The sequence below is a fragment of the Vipera berus genome, assembly GCF_964194415.1.
Source record: "Vipera berus genome assembly, chromosome: 4".
NCBI lineage: Eukaryota > Metazoa > Chordata > Lepidosauria > Squamata > Viperidae > Vipera > Vipera berus.
Genome location: NC_138206.1, coordinates 83,210,178 through 83,227,690, shown reverse-complemented (window position 1 = coordinate 83,227,690; position 17,513 = coordinate 83,210,178). Strand labels below are relative to the sequence as shown.

Genomic DNA, 17,513 nt, shown 5'->3' with positions numbered 1-17,513 from the left:
CACCTTATAGAACTAACACCCAAAAATGATGTCCTTATCATCATGGGGGATTGGAATGCTAAAGTAGGAAGCCAAAAGATAACGGGAATAACAGGCAAGTTTGGCCTTGGAGTACAAAATGAAGCAGGGCACAGGCTGATAGAATTTTGTCAAGAGAATACGATGGTCATAGCAAACACTCTTTTCCAACAACCCAAGAAATGGCTCTACACATGGACATCACCAGACGGTCAACACAGAAATCAGATTGACTATATGCTCTGCAGCCAAAGATGGAGAAGCTCTATATAGTCAGTAAAAACAAGACCAGGAGCTGACTGTGGCTCAGACCATGAGCTTCTTGTTGCAAAGTTTAGGCTTAAATTAAAGAAAGTAGGGAAAAGCGCTAGGCCAGTCAGGTATGAATTAAATCATATCCCTGTTGAATATACAGTTGAGGTGACAAATAGATTTAAGGAATTGGATCTGATAGACAGAGTGCCTGAAGAACTATGGACAGAGGTCCGCAACATTGTACAACAGGTAGCAACCAAAACCATCCCAAAGAAAAAGAAATGCAAGAAAGCAAAATGGCTGTCTGAGGAAGCTTTGCAAATAGCTGAGGAAAGGAGGGAAGCGAAAGGCAAGGGAGAAAAAGAAAGATATGCCCAATTAAATGCAGAATTCCAAAGAATAGCTAGAAGAGATAAGAATGCCTTCTTAAATGAACAATGCAAAGAAATAGAAGAAAACAATAGAATAGGGAGGACCAGAGATCTTTTCAAGAAAATTGGAGAGATGAAAGGAACGTTTCATGCAAAAATGGGCATGATAAAGGACCAAAATGGCAGGGACCTAACAGAGGCAGAAGAGATTAAGAAGAGGTGGCAAAATTACACAGAAGAACTATACAAGAATGAGCTTAATGTCCCTGGTAATCACAATGAGGTGGTCACTGACCTCGAGCCAGACATCCTAGAATGTGAAGTGAAGTGGGCCTTAGAAAAGCTGAGCAACAACAAAGCTAGTGGAGGTGACAGTATTCCAGCTGAGCTATTCAAAATCTTAAAAGACGATGCAGTAAAAGTGCTACACTCAATTTGCCAGCAAATTTGGAAAACTCAACAGTGGCCACAGGATTGGAAAAGATCAGTTTACATTCCAATTCCAAAGAAAGGCAGTGCCAAAGAATGTTCAAACTATCGCACCATTGCACTCATTTCTCATGCTAGTAACGTTATGCTTAAAATCCTACAAGCTAGACTCCAGCAGTATGTGGATCGAGAACTACCAGAAGTACAGGCAGGATTTCGAAGAGGCAGAGGAACTAGAGATCAAATTGCTAACATACGCTGGATCATGGAGAAAGCTAGAGAGTTCCAGAAAAACATCTACTTCTGCTTCATTGACTATGCTAAAGCCTTTGATTGTGTGGATCATAACAAACTCTGGCAAGTCCTTAAAGAGATGGGCATACCAGACCATCTTATTTGTCTCTTGAGAAATCTATATGCGGGCCAAGAAGCAACAGTGAGAACTGGACACGGAACCACTGATTGGTTCAAAATTGGGAAAGGAGTCCGGCAAGGCTGTATACTGTCGCCTTGCCTATTTAACTTATATGCAGAGCACATCATGAGAAAGGCAGGGCTAGATGAATCAAAAGTTGGAATTAAGATTGCCGGAAGAAACATCAACAACCTAAGATATGCAGATGATACCACTCTAATGGCAGAAAGTGAAGAAGAACTAAAGAGCCTCTTGTTGCGGGTGAAGAAGGAGAGTGCAAAACTTGGGTTGAAACTAAACATTAAGAAAACCAAGATCATGGCATCCGGCCCTCTCAATTCCTGGCAAATAGATGGGGAAGAAATGGAGGTAGTGACAGATTTTATTTTCCTGGGCTCCAAGATCACTGCAGATGGGGACTGTAGCCAAGAAATTAAAAGACGCTTGCTCCTTGGGAGGAAAGCCATGGCAAATCTAGACAGCACACTAAAAAGCAGAGACATCACCCTGTCAACAACAGTGCGTATAGTCAAGGCTATGGTCTTCCCAGTTGCAATGTATGGCAGTGAAAGCTGGACCATAAGAAAGGCTGAGCGCCAAAGAATTGAAGCCTTTGAACTATGGTGCTGGAGAAGACTCCTGCGAGTTCCTTGGACTGCAAGGCGATCAAACCGGTCAGTCCTAGAGGAGATCAACCCTGACTGCTCTTTAGAAGGCCAGATCCTGAAGCTAAAACTCAAATACTTTGGCCACCTAATGAGAAGGAAGGACTCACTGGAGAAGAGCCTAATGCTGGGAAAGATTGAGGGCAATAGAAGAAGGGGACGACAGAGAATGAGGTGGCTGGATGGAGTCACTGAAGCAGTAGGCGTGAGCCTAGATGGACTCCAGAAGATGGTAGAGGACAGGAAGGCCTGGAGGAACATTGTCCATAGGGTCGCGATGGGTCGGAAACGACTTCGCAACTAACAACAAAACAACATAATAAATCCCACTTCCCCCCCCCCCCATCCTGTTCCGTTCCCCTCATCTCTTAACTGGGCCGCAGTATTTGGCTTTCTTTAGTATATTGTTTTTTTAGCTTTGTATAGTTTTTATCTTTTATGATTGTAAGCCTCCCAGAGTTACCCTGAGGTAAGGTGGGCAGCCAATAAATTTTACAAATAAATAAATGAACAGAAGGACATCAGACCCTTAGGACTGGAGTTGTGCACTAGTTAAAGACTGTGAGTACAGATTGATGGATTTCATTCATGTTCGCCAGCATGAGTGGCCCAGGCAGAGAAGAAAGGTCTAGGCCATCCAGCAGATACAGCAGTAGCAGACAGAGTTCTGATCTGAGTTATTTACCTAACTGGGATTGGTAAAAATGTGTTTGGCCTAAAGATAATGAGATTAATTAAAAGGGATTCAATCTATATCCTGTTGAGAATAGAAATGGAAAAACCTGAATTAAGGATCTGAGAAATTAAGTATCTTGTCCTATGGAAGGGGGAAGTATTTAATAGGGCCTCTTAAACCAGTCAGTGAAAATAAGACATAACATTGGTCCATAAACTTCACTATCTATACATTCATGCTCCAGAATATGGGAAGTAGAGAGGATTAGCACAGAACGTCAAACAGGATTTAGTAAGCATATTAAAGACCAGGTAGGAATGACCGGAATGCATCAATTTAAAAAGTGCATCTGAAATCTCGGCATTACCCAAAAAAGTGGGTTGTTTTTCCCTTGGAAAATTAATCACAAACCCATTATCCAATCAAAACAGGGACATTTAAATAAAAACTTTCCAATAAGCAGTTTTGGATAATAATGGAAAATGTCTGGGAAGTACTGAATTAAAGGATACGGTTTGTTCAAAGGTACAGACACAAGAGAAAGAAGCCATTGCCACCCATTCATTTATGCAAGATGCTAGCACTCAGGCATAAGGCTTTCATTGCAAAAGATGCTTTAGTATTCAATCAGATACAAAATGTACCGTGTTTTCCCCAAAATAAGACCTTGTCTTATTTTTATTTTGCCTCCAAAAGAGGCACTGGGTCTTATTTTTGGGAGGTGTCTTACCTTAGGACCACCACAGCCAGGCCTCCCATACCCCAACACCTGTCACGCCACTGCTTGACTTCTTTAGCAGCTGCTTGCCACCACTTGTGGCTGGATGCCATGCATTGCACCATTGCTGTTGTAACGGGTAGTGGGGTGAAGCTGACCCATGTGCCCCACACCTGCTTACCTTACCGGTAAGCCATGTGGCTCGTCACACCAGTGCCGCCGCTTGTGGCAAGGAGGTTGCACAGTGCTTCGAGCCATTGCTGTTGCTCGTGGCAGGATGCCACATGGCACTTCATACCATTGCCATTGCAGCAGGATGCTGCATGGTGCTTTGGGCCATTTCTGCCCTCACGGCAAGAAGCCAAGCAGCTCTTTGGGCCATTGCCGTTGCTCGCGGCAGGACCCTGTATGGCACTTTGGGATGATTCCACAGTGGAAACGTCCCAAAGCGCCATGTGGCATCCTGCCATGACCAACAGCAACAGCCCAAAGCGCTGTGCAACCTCCTGCTGTGAGCAGCAGCACTGGTATGATGAGCCACACGTGCCTTGACAAGTGTAGGGGCGTGGGAGGCCTGGCTGTGGTGGTCCTACCATTAAGGTAAGTGGGTGTGGGCATGTGGGCCCCCCTACCCCTGCCCTCACTCCCAAATTAGGGCTTACTTTCAGGGGGTTATATTAGGCCCATCCCTGAAAATCAAGCTGAGGCTTACTTTCTGGGTAGGTTACTTTCGGGGAAACACAGTACTGAGTTCCAATATTAAACACAGTGATTTCTCATTTGTGTCCCTTTTAAAACATATCCCTCTGAAAAGAATGTGTTCTTTGTTACACTAACACAAATTCTTAAAGGTTTTAGTTTTGAGCCTAGTTATTGTTTTCTCTGACTTAACAGTAAGTTCTTCACCTCTCCTATTCTCACTCCTTGATTTATCACATTAATACTTTACCTCTGTGGAGATTCTCAGTCATGCATGTCATAGTTGTTTGAAAGATGTTTTTTCCAAAAGACAACTGGAATGTTTTTTCCTTGACGAAGACATTTCATCTCTTATCCAAGAAGCTTCATCGGTTCTGGCAGGATGGTGGGGAGGGTTGGATCATATTTCTTTACAGTCATCTGGTTGTTAGCATTTTCCCTGAGAGCACTTGAGGGCACTTGGGTGACACTAGATACTGTAAACAGATAAACCCCCAAGTCCCTTCAACGGTTCTCAAGGAGAATGCTAATGACCAGATGACTGCAAAGAAATATGATCCTATAAAGTACTTTATAGAGAAATGAATGATGCAGCAAAATACACTGATTAAGAAAGGCAATGGCCAGAGAAAAAAGATTAAAATGGAAACCAAGAAAATAGATGATGGGACTTATCAGAGAGAATACTTAAAAAAGAAACATTTGTTTGAATATGACTAAAGAAATGGAAAAATTTTGGAATATACTACTCTTAGAGGGATGATTTTTTTTAACTAATACAATATGTTTTTCTTCTTTTTCCTTTCTGTACAAAAAAGTTGAAATGATTTAAACAAAGCAAATGTTTTAGTTATTTAAATGTGACAATAAGAAAAGCATAAAAATGTATTTTGAATTAGAGTTAAAGGATTAGATGATTAGATCTATTGAATGGAATGCTTAAAGTTTAAATAGATTAAATACATTCTCAGCTCTGGTCAAAAAGAATAAGAAATTGAGGGAATAAATATATATAAAATTAGGAGGGATACATATTTTAAGTAGTATGTTATTTTTGTATTTCAGTGCTTTTGTCTTTTTTTTTCTCTTTCTTCTTTTTCTCCTCTTTTTTGTCTCTCTCTTCTTTTCTTTTCTCTTTCTACTTTTCTATCTATTGCTTAAGAAATATAAAAGTATGTGTTATGTTTCGGGTTCAGACGAGCAAGAAAGACGCCAGGCAGATGAGTACAGAAGAATACTTGCTTTATTCATAACTATAACTGTACTGAGGGTTAGGGGTATCCATGCAGTCTTTATATAGTCTCTCATAGTATTAACAACCAATCAGATTGAACCCATCATTCCCGCCAAGTTAACTGCAGCCTGAACTGGAAGGTCCTATCTGTGTTGCTGGAGAACCGTTAGCTTTCCAGCGTACACGTGATAGGGTATTCCCAAAAGCTCAATACATAACAGTATGAGAGGGCTTATATGGAAAAAATAGAATTAAATCCACCAATGTAAACGTAATTAATTGTTGAGAAAACTGTCACTAGTAAGAATATTTAGAATTTGGGGGGAGAAATAAACTGAAATAAGCACAGTAACAGGATTTACGATAACACAACTAAAATGACAAATAAGAATATTGGAAAAACTATATACTTAATTGTTGTTTATCAAAATAATGAGAATTGTTTTAATCTAATGTTTGCAAAGAAGGATACTTTGGGGAAAGGGGAAATCAACTGAAATTAACATACGGAATATAGATTATAGAAATCAATTGTTAAAGATTGTCTTATAAATGTTACCCAGACAACATACTGTTTACAAATTACTGAATAATTTATGTTCTGTTAAAAAAACCAATAAAATATATACAAAAAAAAAGAAATATGATCCTTCCAACCCCTCCCCCAATGCTGTCATTGCCCCCACCATCCTGCCAGAACTGATGAAGCTTCTTGGATAAGAGGTGAAATGTCTTATCCTTTTTATTGTTTTACAGCTCAATTCTGACACTTTCTGAAATAGTAATGTCTCTTCTTCCCTTGAAGTTGGTCTTTAAGAGCAGCCCCCTGTAAAGTGTCTTACAGTAAAAATGACAGGATAATTCCTCCCTTCTTACCCACTCCCAATCTTCTTTCCCAGCTCAGTCTTGTGGGGTACTTCATACAGAGAGCACATCCAGATAAACTAATTTTACTTTATTGTAATATTACATTAACAGAATCTTGCAAGTCTGCAAGTACATTTGCCTCTTTTCCCCTCCCCTCCTCCCCCATCACTTTTACAGCCCAAGAAACTAGAGATAGTCCCTGCTGGTAAGTTTGCCACATCCATGTTCCTTCTGCAAATTAAGCTTACCATTCCCCTGGCAGTGGCACTTCCCTTTCTCCCAAAGTCATTCCCACACACTGTTTACAGCCTAGGACTTCTGAGGCTTTCTGATCAGCTTAGACTAATTACTGCATCCCCACTTCCATCTTATCTATTCAGATCCACAGTTACAAAACAATCTCTCATCAATCCATTAAACGTCTTCTTAGGTGCACAATTTCTATGGGCTTTTGTGTTTTCTGGTTTTCTTCTTTTCTTCTTTGCCAGTCTGACATTCTCATGAGCAGCATCTCTTTTTAAATGCAACAGGTCTTCTCAGTTGCTAACTCTCCACTGACCCTGTGTAATATTTCTTGCTTCCCACTTCCCCCTTTCCAGAGAGGTACTAATTACAAAGGCATAATTGCAAACTTTTCCAAAGGAGGGAGGGAAGAGAACAGTGGAACAGGTCACTGTGGCTGCACAGAAAATGAAAAAGTGTAAGTGAAAAAAGTTATCAGAAAAGTACACAGAGAAAGAGAGAGAAAGAGCAAGAATTAAAGAAATTCTGAAGGATCAACATTCACAGGGACCAAAGTTGGCAAAGAATTCTAAGAACAACTAAATGGGCATCTTCATGTTCAAAATAAAGGGAGAAATAATCAGGATACCAGTTGCTCAGTGAAGATGGGTACAATGAAAAAACAGAGCTACTCACCATTTTGATACAACAAAAAAGTATACAGCGCATTCAGAAAGTATTCAGGCCCCCTTCACTTTTGTTAATTTTGTTATGCTGCAGCCTGACTCTTCAGTTGTTGAAATTCTTTATTTTTTCTTATTAATCTACAGTCAGTACCCCATAATGACAGTGAAAACACAATTTTAGAAATGTCTGTAAATTTATTAAGAAGAAAAAATGAAATATCACATTGGCCTAAGTATTCAGACCCTTCACTCAGTACTTTGTTGAACCACGTTTGGCAGCAATTACAACCTTGAGTCGCAACAAGATTTGCACACCTGGATTGGGGGATTTTTTTGCCATTCTTCCTTGCAAATCCTCTCAAGCTCAGTCAGGTTGGATGGTGATCGTTGGTGGACAGCCATTTTCTGATCCCTCTACAGATGTTCAATAACGTTCAAGTCAAGGCTCTAGCTGAGCCACTCTAGGACATTCACAGAGTTGTCACTAAGCCATTCCTGTGTTGTCTTGGCTGTGTGCTTAGGATGGTTATCATGTTGGAAAATGAACCTTTGGCCCAGTCTGAGCTCCTGAGCGCTATGAAAAGGGTTTTTGTTGAGGATATCCCTGTACTTTGCTTCATTCAGCATTCCCTCAACCCTAGCCAGTCTCCCAGTCCCAGTTTCATGAGACAGAGAATCTTGTTCCTCACAGTCTGAGAGTCCTTCAGGTACTTTTTTTGCAAACTCCAAGCAGGCTTTCATGTGTTTTGCACTGAGGGGAGGCTTCCGTCTAGCCACTCTGCCATAAAGCCCATATCTGTGGAGGGCTGCCATGATGGTTGTCCTTCTGGAACTCTGTCCCATCTCCACACAGGATCTCTGGAGCTCAATCAGAGTGACCATCGGGTTCTTATAAAAGAAAAAGAAAAACAGGAAATTTTTACAAAGTGATTGTTTTATTCCCCAATGTACAGATCTGCACATGGCTCACTGTATTGTACAGCATATATCAGGTTGCTCAGTTTGTGTCTGGGTATTTTATCCTTGGGATGGACAAGCTTCTGACTTAGTGTATTTGTGGGTTTGAAGTGTGCATGTATGTTGTGTTGGCTGAAAATCCTCCTGAGCTTTTCCAATATTCCTTCAATGTATGAAAGGACAACGTTGCTTCATTTATTATTTTCTTCTTTGTCTGCTGGGTCTTATTTAGGATTTGATGAAGGCCCTCTTGGGATAGCTACTTATTCTGAGGGCTTCCTTGACATATTTTAGTTCTTTTTCTTTCCCATCTTTGCTGGTAGGCAGGTCTTCAGCTCGGTGGTGTAGGGCAGAGGTCTCCAACCTTTCCGGGCTTGTGATCCGGGGGAAGGAGAGCAGCTTCCAAATTGGTGTGCACATACACACGCATGCAAATGGCACCATGCGCATTGCACGGTACTAGCAGCTCCATTCACGCATGTTGAAACAGGCCATGCAATATACTTGGCGCTAGTGGCCCCATTTGTGCATGTGCAAACAGGTCACACATACCTGCCAGGCACCAGTGGCTCCATTTGCACATGCGCAAATGGGCTATGCACACCCACCCAGGGCTAACGGCCTCATTTGCACCATGTGCATGCGCAAACCAGGCCGCAGGCACTGGCAAGAGTGGGGGGAGTGCATTCATACACGTGTGTGCACTGGCCAGCCATTTCCATGACCCTCTGGCCAACAGGACGTGGGCCGGTAGTGGGCTGCAGCCCATAGGTTGGGGATCCCTGGTGTAGGGTTCTGATAAGTCCCATTTTGTGCTCCAGTGGGTGGTGAGAATTAAAATGTAAATATTGATCTTGTGTGTGGGTTTTCTGTAAACTTCAATGTTAAGGTTTCTGTCTTCCTTAATGTGTACTGCACAGTCCAGGAAGGCCATATTATTATCTTTTAACATCTTACTGTGTGACTTTGATACATCTGTCCACAGATGTTAACCCAAGTAGCTCCTGAAGCTACTTTGCTATATTGGAGGATCTTTGCTGGAGGATCTTGAGGGATAATTCTAGGATTTTCCCTAACCCAGGACAGTCATACAGTATAAACAAAGTCATGCCCATTCCTTCTATTGATAATTGAAGAAGCTACATTCCATAGAAAATCCCCTCAGAGATCCTTCCCTGGGCGTGTCATCTTTTCACCAAAAGTGGGAGCCCTGATTGCTCAGTTTGACCAGGCGACCAGCTCTTGGAAGAGTTCTGGTTGTGCCAAACCTTTTCCATTTTTAGAATTATGGAGGCCACTGTGCTCTTAGGAATCTTCAGTGCAGCAGAAATTTTACTGTAGCCATCCCCAGATCTGTGCCTTGCAATAATCTTGTCTCTGAGCTCTGCAGGCATTTCTTTTGACCTCATGGCTTTTGCTCTGCTACAGTATGCATTGTCAGCTGTAAGACTTTCTATAGAGAGGTGTGTGCCTTTCCAAAGCATATTCAATCAATTTATCACAGGTCAACTCCAATCAAGGTGTAGAAACATGTCAGGAACAATCAAGAGAAATGGGAGGCACCTGAGCTAAATTTCAAGTGTTATTGCAAAGGGTCTGAATACTTATGCCAATGTGATATTTCAGTTTTTTCTTTTTAATACATTTATAGACATATCTAAAATTCTGTTTTCACTTTGACATTATGGAGTAGTGAGTGTAGATTGAGAAAAAAATGAATTTCAATAACTGTTGAATCAGGCTGCAGTATAATAAAATTAACAAAACTGAAGGGGGTCTGAATACTTTCTGAATGCACTGTATATCCCATCACAGCTCCTCCAGTACCAATGGAGCTAGCTACTGAACTGCCCAATCTTTATGTATTCCCTTTGAGAAGTCTAGTGAAATGGCAGATGACTGATGAGAGAGCAAATACAGGTAGTTCTTGTTTAGCGACAATTGAGACTAGCAACTTAGTAGTTAAGCAAAGTAGTCACTAAGTGAAACATCATGATTTTATGATCTTATTTCAGTTTTTCTTTGCTTTATAGACCTACAATGATTGCAAAAGCAAGAACCAGTCTCAAAGTTACTTTTATTTATTTATTATTTATTTATTTATTATTTTGACTTATATACCGCCCTATTCCCATAGGACTCAGGGCAGTTTACAGGGCAATTAAAATCATACCATACAAAAGTTAAAAAAAATTAAAACAATTAATTAAATTTAAAGCCCAAAGTTTAAAAAGTTAAAACATTAAGACCCAATTAAAACCCCTCAGTCTAGGCCCGACAGCTCAAAGAGCCAAGTTTTCAGGTCCCAACGGAATGAGCGGAGGTCGGAGGCAGTCCTAAGTTCCATCGGAAGTTGGTTCCAAAGGGCAGGCGCACCCACAGAGAAGGCCCTCTCTCTGGGAGTCACCCGCCGGCAAACCTTCACCGGCGGTACCCTAAGAAGGCCCTCCCTGTGGGAGCGCACAGGACGATGGGAAGTTGATGCCGGCAGCAGGTGCTCCCTCAGATAATCCGGACCCAAGCCATTTAGGGCTTTATCACCAGCACCTTGAATCTCACTCGGAGGGCAACCGGAAGCCAATGCAGCTCGCGGAGAAGAGGTGTTACACGGGAGTATCGGGAAACTCCCATCACAACTCGCACCATTGTAACTGAACAGTGCTAAATATTAAACAAGGCAGTTGCTAAATAAGGACAATCTGTATCACCTAACATCAAAAAGTGGAGAAAAGAGGATCCAACAATTACAAGCCAGCCAATGTAACATCAGTGTCTGTGAAGATTCTGGAGTACAATATAGAGCTCTTTATGATATAATCTCTAAGTGTTTGAAAGCAATGCAATAATAACCAGGAGTCAACAAAGACTTGTCGCACTAATTTTTCAGATTTTGATTAGGGAATTTCATTTATATATCATGGGAATCCTGTAAATATGTCTTTAGCAAAACCTCAGGCAATAAGGCAAATAATAATAACTACTGTTTATTAAGTTGCTTATTTAAAAACATTTTGAAAGAAGTTCATTTCTATCAATGAATTAATTGGTGTTTATTTATATCCAGCTATGTGACTTTCACCAGCTTGCCCTGGAGGAAATAACTGATTTGAAAGTAATATGGGAGAATTTAGTATGTTCTTTTAAAAAAGAACCCTGAGTTTAGTTTCTCTTGACATTCCTTTCAGTCAGAATACTTGAAGGGAAAAAGCAGAATGTTAGAATGCTACAATGAAAAGAAATTGTTTCCATACAGTTTTTATAGTGGGAGTTTTCAAAACTTTTAAACATAATCTCTTTGTCTGAAAGCTGGTTGGTAGCATCAAGGATAATTGCAATACTAGATATGTTTGGGATCCTAGGGTGAAACACAATGGGCTTGACTTCCCATTTTCCCCATGGTGAGAATGCTTAAAAAAATTCAAATATTGTTCCAATAAAATACGGAATATGGAATAGCTGAGTTCTTTAAATTTTGTCCTGCAGTCACCTCAGAATACTTCAGTAAAATATTCCTAATAAAGTTATTTTGTTCTGAACTGGAAGCAAAATACATTTTCCATTTCAAGCATAATATGACAATAGTATGACATTGTTTCTGATCCCACTGTGTTATTCACCTACCCAATTTCTGCACTATCTCTTTTTTAATCTAAAGTTAACACTTCACAATGACAAAGCCATCTTGAGGATTATCTAAAGTTAACATTTCAGGTGACAATGTCTTTTACACAACCCTGTTTTATAAAAAAGAAAAACTGAACTCCTGAAAAGAGAAAAACTGAACTCCTGAATTTACATTCCAATTTTCAAATCAGACAAAGTAGCTAGCCCCAGAGCTAGACATTAGATTTTAAATAACCAAAGCTACATTCAACAAGCAGTACTGGTAGTCCTCAGCTTATGACCACCACAATTGAGTCCAAAATTTCTGTTAATAAGTGAAATATTTGTTTAGTGACTTTTCCCCATTTTACGACTTTTATTGCCACGGTTGTTAAGTGAATTACTGTAGTTGTTAGTCAAATTGCTTTTAAGTAAATCTGGCTTCCCCATTGACTTTGCTTGTCAGAAGATTGCAAAAGGGGAATACATGACCCTGCGATATTGTAACATTATAAATATGAGTCAATTGCCAAGCATTTGAATTTTGATCTCATGATCATGGGGATGCTACAATAGCTGTAAATGTGAAAACTGGTCATAAGTCACTTTTTTCAGTGCCTTTGCAAACTTGAATGGTCACTAAATGAACTGTTGTAGTGTAAGTTGTAAGTCGAAGACTACCTGTAGTTTAAAACACCTGTTCACAGGAATACTGTGTACACAATTATTAAGCAAGTATTTTGACCATATCATCATTTTCATGCATATTTTCCAAGCTGTAGAAACCTGAAGGCTTAGTGGATATAAGCATATCTGGTGATGGGTATTTGTGCAATGAGGGAGGGTATGGCCTAAGGAGATCAAAACCCTATATCAAGGTGTGCATAATTATTAGACAGCTTCTTTTCTTCAGGCAAAATGGGCCAAAAAAGAGATTTAACTGACTCTGAAAAGTCAAACATTGCAAAAAGCCTTTCAGAGGCATTCAGCACTCTTGAAATTGCTAAGATATTGGGGCATGATCACAGAACCATCAAACATTTTGTTCAAATAGTCAACGGGTCACAAGAAATGTGTTGAGAAAAAAAGACGCACGTTAACTGCCAAAGATTTGAGAAAAATCAAACGTGAATCTACCAGGAACCCATTATCCTCCAGTGCTGCCATATTCCAGAACTGCAACCTGCCTGGAATGCCCAGAAGTACAAGGTGTTCAGTGCTCAGAGACATGGTCAAGGTAAGGAAGGCTGAAACCCGACCATCGCTGAACAAGATATGTAAGTTGAAATGGCAAGACTGGTCCAAGAAATATCTGAAGACAGATTTTTCAAAGGTTTTATGGACTGATGAGATGGGAGTGACTCTTGACAGACCAGATGGGCTGGCCCATGGCTGGAACAGTAATGGGCACAGAGCTCCACAAGGTGGAGGTGGGGTACTGGTAGGGCTGGTATTATCAACGATGAACTAGTTGGACTTTTTTGGGTTGCAACCTGAAGCATATGGTCTTGAGAGACAGGCTCCAAATGAAGCTTAAACCTATATCCTCAAACTCATAAGCCATATAATTAGCTATCTGTAGTAGCAGGACGTCAAGTCATAAAACAGCTGTCTGAATTCTAAACACATTTCTGGTTATAGCTTGATCATGGTAACTAACGGAACAGCAGCATATCTAGTTTTAGTTTTTAATTTATATAGAATTCCTTCAATGAACTTCTCTTACAGAACTGTGACTGGAAACTTGTTACATGCCTTATATAAAGGGTTGTGAAATATTGTTGTTGTTGTTAGCTGCGAAGTTGTGTCCGACCCATCGCGACCCCATGGACAATGTTCCTCCAGGCCTTCCTGTCCTCTACCATCTTCTGGAGTCCATTTAGGCTCATGCCTACTGCTTCAGTGACTCCATCCAGCCACCTCATTCTCTGTCGTCCCCTTCTTCTATTGCCCTCAATCTTTCCCAGCATTAGGCTCTTCTCCAGTGAGTCCTTCCTTCTCATTAGGTGGCCAAAGTATTTGAGTTTCAACTTCAGGATCTGGCCTTCTAAAGAGCAGTCAGGGTTGATCTCCTCTAGGATCGCCTTGCAGTCCAAGGGACTCGCAGGAGTCTTCTCCAGCACCATAGTTCAAAGGCCTCAATTCTTTGGCGCTCAGCCTTTCTTATGGTCCAACTTTCACTGCCATACATTGCAACTGGGAAGACCATAGCCTTGACTGTACACACTTTTGTTGACAGGGTGATGTCTCTGCTTTTTAGTGTGCTGTCTAGATTTGCCGTGGCTTTCCTCCCCAGGAGCAAGCGTCTTTTAATATTAGTGTCTGATTATGTGTGGTATGTTACTTTCAAGTTGGCCTCTCTTGAATTCAAGTTAACTGTGGTTTAACAGCAGGTAAATATCATTAGGGCTAATATTTAGCAATATTGATTCCAGTTCTAACATCTCATTTGGCCTTGATACCAAATTTTGGTATTGGTTATGTAAAAATACTTTGCCATGTGACTTTGAATACAGTGTTGAAAATGCAAGAGGAAGGGAAGTTTCTTTCCAAGTCAGAAACTGGGCCAGCACTTATTTTTTAAAAGTTAATGAAAAAACAAAGCCAAAAGAATTTGCCCTTTCGATGAACAGAGGCCTCACATTGCTTAGTGAAATAGAAAAATATGAGACAGAATGTTATAATCTAAGATTGGTAATGAAAACCTTATTGTTGGGGGTTGTGTTAGTTTTGAAAACACTGGACCTACTTTTGCAAACTAATCCTTTAGAAAGGCAAGTCAAGAAATAGCTGGAGATTAGGAAGGTTTAAAGGAGTTTTTAGGAAATCCATTGTAAAGTGAAAGGGCAAGAGAAGGAAAGTATTATTATTAATGAAGAAATTTGTCAATGGACCTAACTTCTGACTTAAAATTTTGTAATATAATTATTTTTTCCCTGGGATTAAGCAAATTTACTATTAGAAATAATCAAGGGACAATTTTTATTTCCTAGCTAGTATGAATTTTAATTGACCCAACACTATGCATATTAATTTAATAAATAAATGTTTCTTTCAAAGTATAATAGATAAAAATAGATATAATCATGACTTTGACATAAAACAGTTGAATTGTCTTAGGCAGTGTATGTGCATATGCCCAAAATTCATGCCAATCCCTTAAGACTAAACTTATATTGCATTTTAAAGCACTTAACATTACTTAGTATGTTAATCATCACCTGATCTACATTTTGTACACTAAGGCAGGGGTCCCCAACCTCTGGGCCATGGCCCACTACAGGATCATGGCCTATTCAGAACTGGCCACGCAAGAGACAGGCCAGTGCGCACAGGCATGCCTGTGCAGCTCGAATGTATGCATGTGTGCCCCAGCCCACCACTTGTGTGAGTTGAGCTGCACACAAACATGCGTGCCAGCCCGCCGCTCATGTGGCCTGGTTCCCCTCTCCCTCGCCAGCCGGGCCACCAAGACACGAAAGTTGGGGGCTGCTGCACTAGGATACTAACTAAATCAGAGGTGTCAAACTGCTGGCCCACGGGACAAATGCATCGTGCTGAAACCGTGCCCACCCCATTGCTGGCAATGGGAAAAAAAGTCATGATATATTACGACACGTCACGTGACATTGCAAGTTTGACATCCCTGAACTAAATGAAACAATTGTTCGTCATAATACCAGTCCTAATTTTATTTCTCAAAAATAGTCCAATATTTAATGCAGTGATTTAAAATTAAAAAGAACGATTGGTTAAACTGTAATTTAAGAAACAAAGTTTATGTTTTGAGGCTCTAAGAAAGTCAAATAGTCTTCAGGAATATTTTGAAATGGACTCTATGGGACAGAAAGAGAAAAATCCAGATTAAATAGTGATTTTGCCATGTAACTATGATGTGACAGATTGAATATACGTATGTAAAATCAAATCTTATTCATCTCAAAAACTCTTGATGGACTTGGAATAAGAATGGCAAATTATTTAGATGCATAAAAACAATTACGGCAACAATAAATGGAAGCAAGATGGGAAATCTCCTAGTTCTTAGATAAAACCTCAAGACTGTCTAGAGAATCCTGGTCTTTTTGCAATTTAGAAAGCTAAAAAATATATCCAGGAAGAAAGCAATAGCAAATCACTTCTGTAGCTTGCCAAGAGAACTGTATCGATATACCCACATAAATCACCAGGAATCAAACTTTATTCAAAGGTGACTTGACTTTTTTCTTTTTAACTAATTCAGAAATAAACCCTACTATCTAAGACTTGAAATTTTATTAGAGCAACACTTTTTTACTGTATCTACAATGTATCTTTTTAAATGTATCTACAAGTTGGAAATCCCTGAAAAGATTTCTTACCACAAAAAGCCCTATTAAGCTGTCAGTGGCTGTTTTATTTAGAGAGAAATTATAATTTGGCATGGTCATAGCACAATTATGTAGATTTTATATCTTATGTTAGGAATCCTGTTATTTCAAGAGAGCAAGGGAAGACAGGAGATGACATGATATTGGAAGATGGCAAGCTTAGTAAGTTGTTGGCTAGTTAACTGGGCAGCTAGTTGACTAGAATACAATGAAGACTGATAACTGCATTCAAAAATGTTTTTAATAACCAAAACAACTATTAAAGTTAATTGAAATATTTATAATACTATTCAGTAATTGCACAGTAGTTCCAATATACAATCAAGAAGATGCAAAAAACACAACACTTAATTTGAAAAAAAAAACTATTGCACTGACAATTTAAAATAATTTCAGTTTTTTAAGTTCCACACTACCAGTATTTTATAAACATTTACAACACATCAGTAAACACCAAATTCTATCTGCAGTGCAGCATAAAGGGTGTGAAGGGAATTTCCAGCCACCAAAACAGATGTTCAATGCCCATGTATGGCATCCACGAGTGCTAGAGATAGTTATTTCCATTATTTCTACAACAAGTAGTATGTAGTCCTCGTTTAGTAATGATTAGTAGTTCTCTAGCTGCACGCCTTTGGATTGTGACCAGTTGCATCAAAGCTATCTTGTGGCACTCTGTTCCAGGGCTGCAGCATTGTCTCTGGCAAGGGGCCTTCCCTCTCAATGGCCAGTCAAATAGTCTTGTGTGGAATCAGAAGCAAATGAATCAGCATCTTCATTGTCAGAATCATCACTGCTCTCATCAGCAGTTGGCTCCCCTGTCAATGCTATTCGAGCATAGTCATCCGTGTCTATGGATTTACAGAAATGGATGGCATACTTTAGTTTCTCTTCTAGAACCTGTTTGCAAGAATACCTAGGAAGCTTCAGCAGAAAAAAGCATGTGTAGGACTCAGGAAGAAAATGGTCTGGAGGATTGTATTTATCCAGAACCTATGAGGGGAAAACAAAAATAACAATTTCACTGAATGCCATTTGCATAGCACAAAATTCAAAGCGGTCACCTATCCATGCTTATAGAAAAATAAAAGGCTTATCTCTAGCTACGAGGGTCCTGCTCTGAAGAAAGGGCCACAGAAGGTAATTGTCACCTGTTTTTGCTTTCTTTCAAATCAAATGATAACTAATTTTGAAGCTGTATCTCAAGTTTGCTATACGTTACAGTAATTTAATAGCAGAAACATTGTGCAAAGGAGATATGTATATGTTTCACTGTGCCAGCAGCCATGCAAGTTTTAGTTAAATATTTTGCACATTTTGGGCTGGTG

General features: G+C 39.9%; 1 protein-coding gene across 1 annotated transcript in view; it reads right to left on the bottom strand.

The window, feature by feature from the left end:
* Nucleotides 1–16,408: 16,408 nt before the first annotated feature.
* HERC2 (HECT and RLD domain containing E3 ubiquitin protein ligase 2) overlaps nucleotides 16,409–17,513 on the bottom strand; it is a 160,913-nt gene continuing 159,808 nt past the window's right edge. Inside the window, exon 93 of the mRNA XM_081327133.1 lies at nucleotides 16,409–17,178. Coding sequence (XP_081183259.1) covers nucleotides 16,906–17,178 — 273 coding nt within the window. The 3' untranslated portion in view covers nucleotides 16,409–16,905. The remainder of the gene's footprint in view (nucleotides 17,179–17,513) is intronic.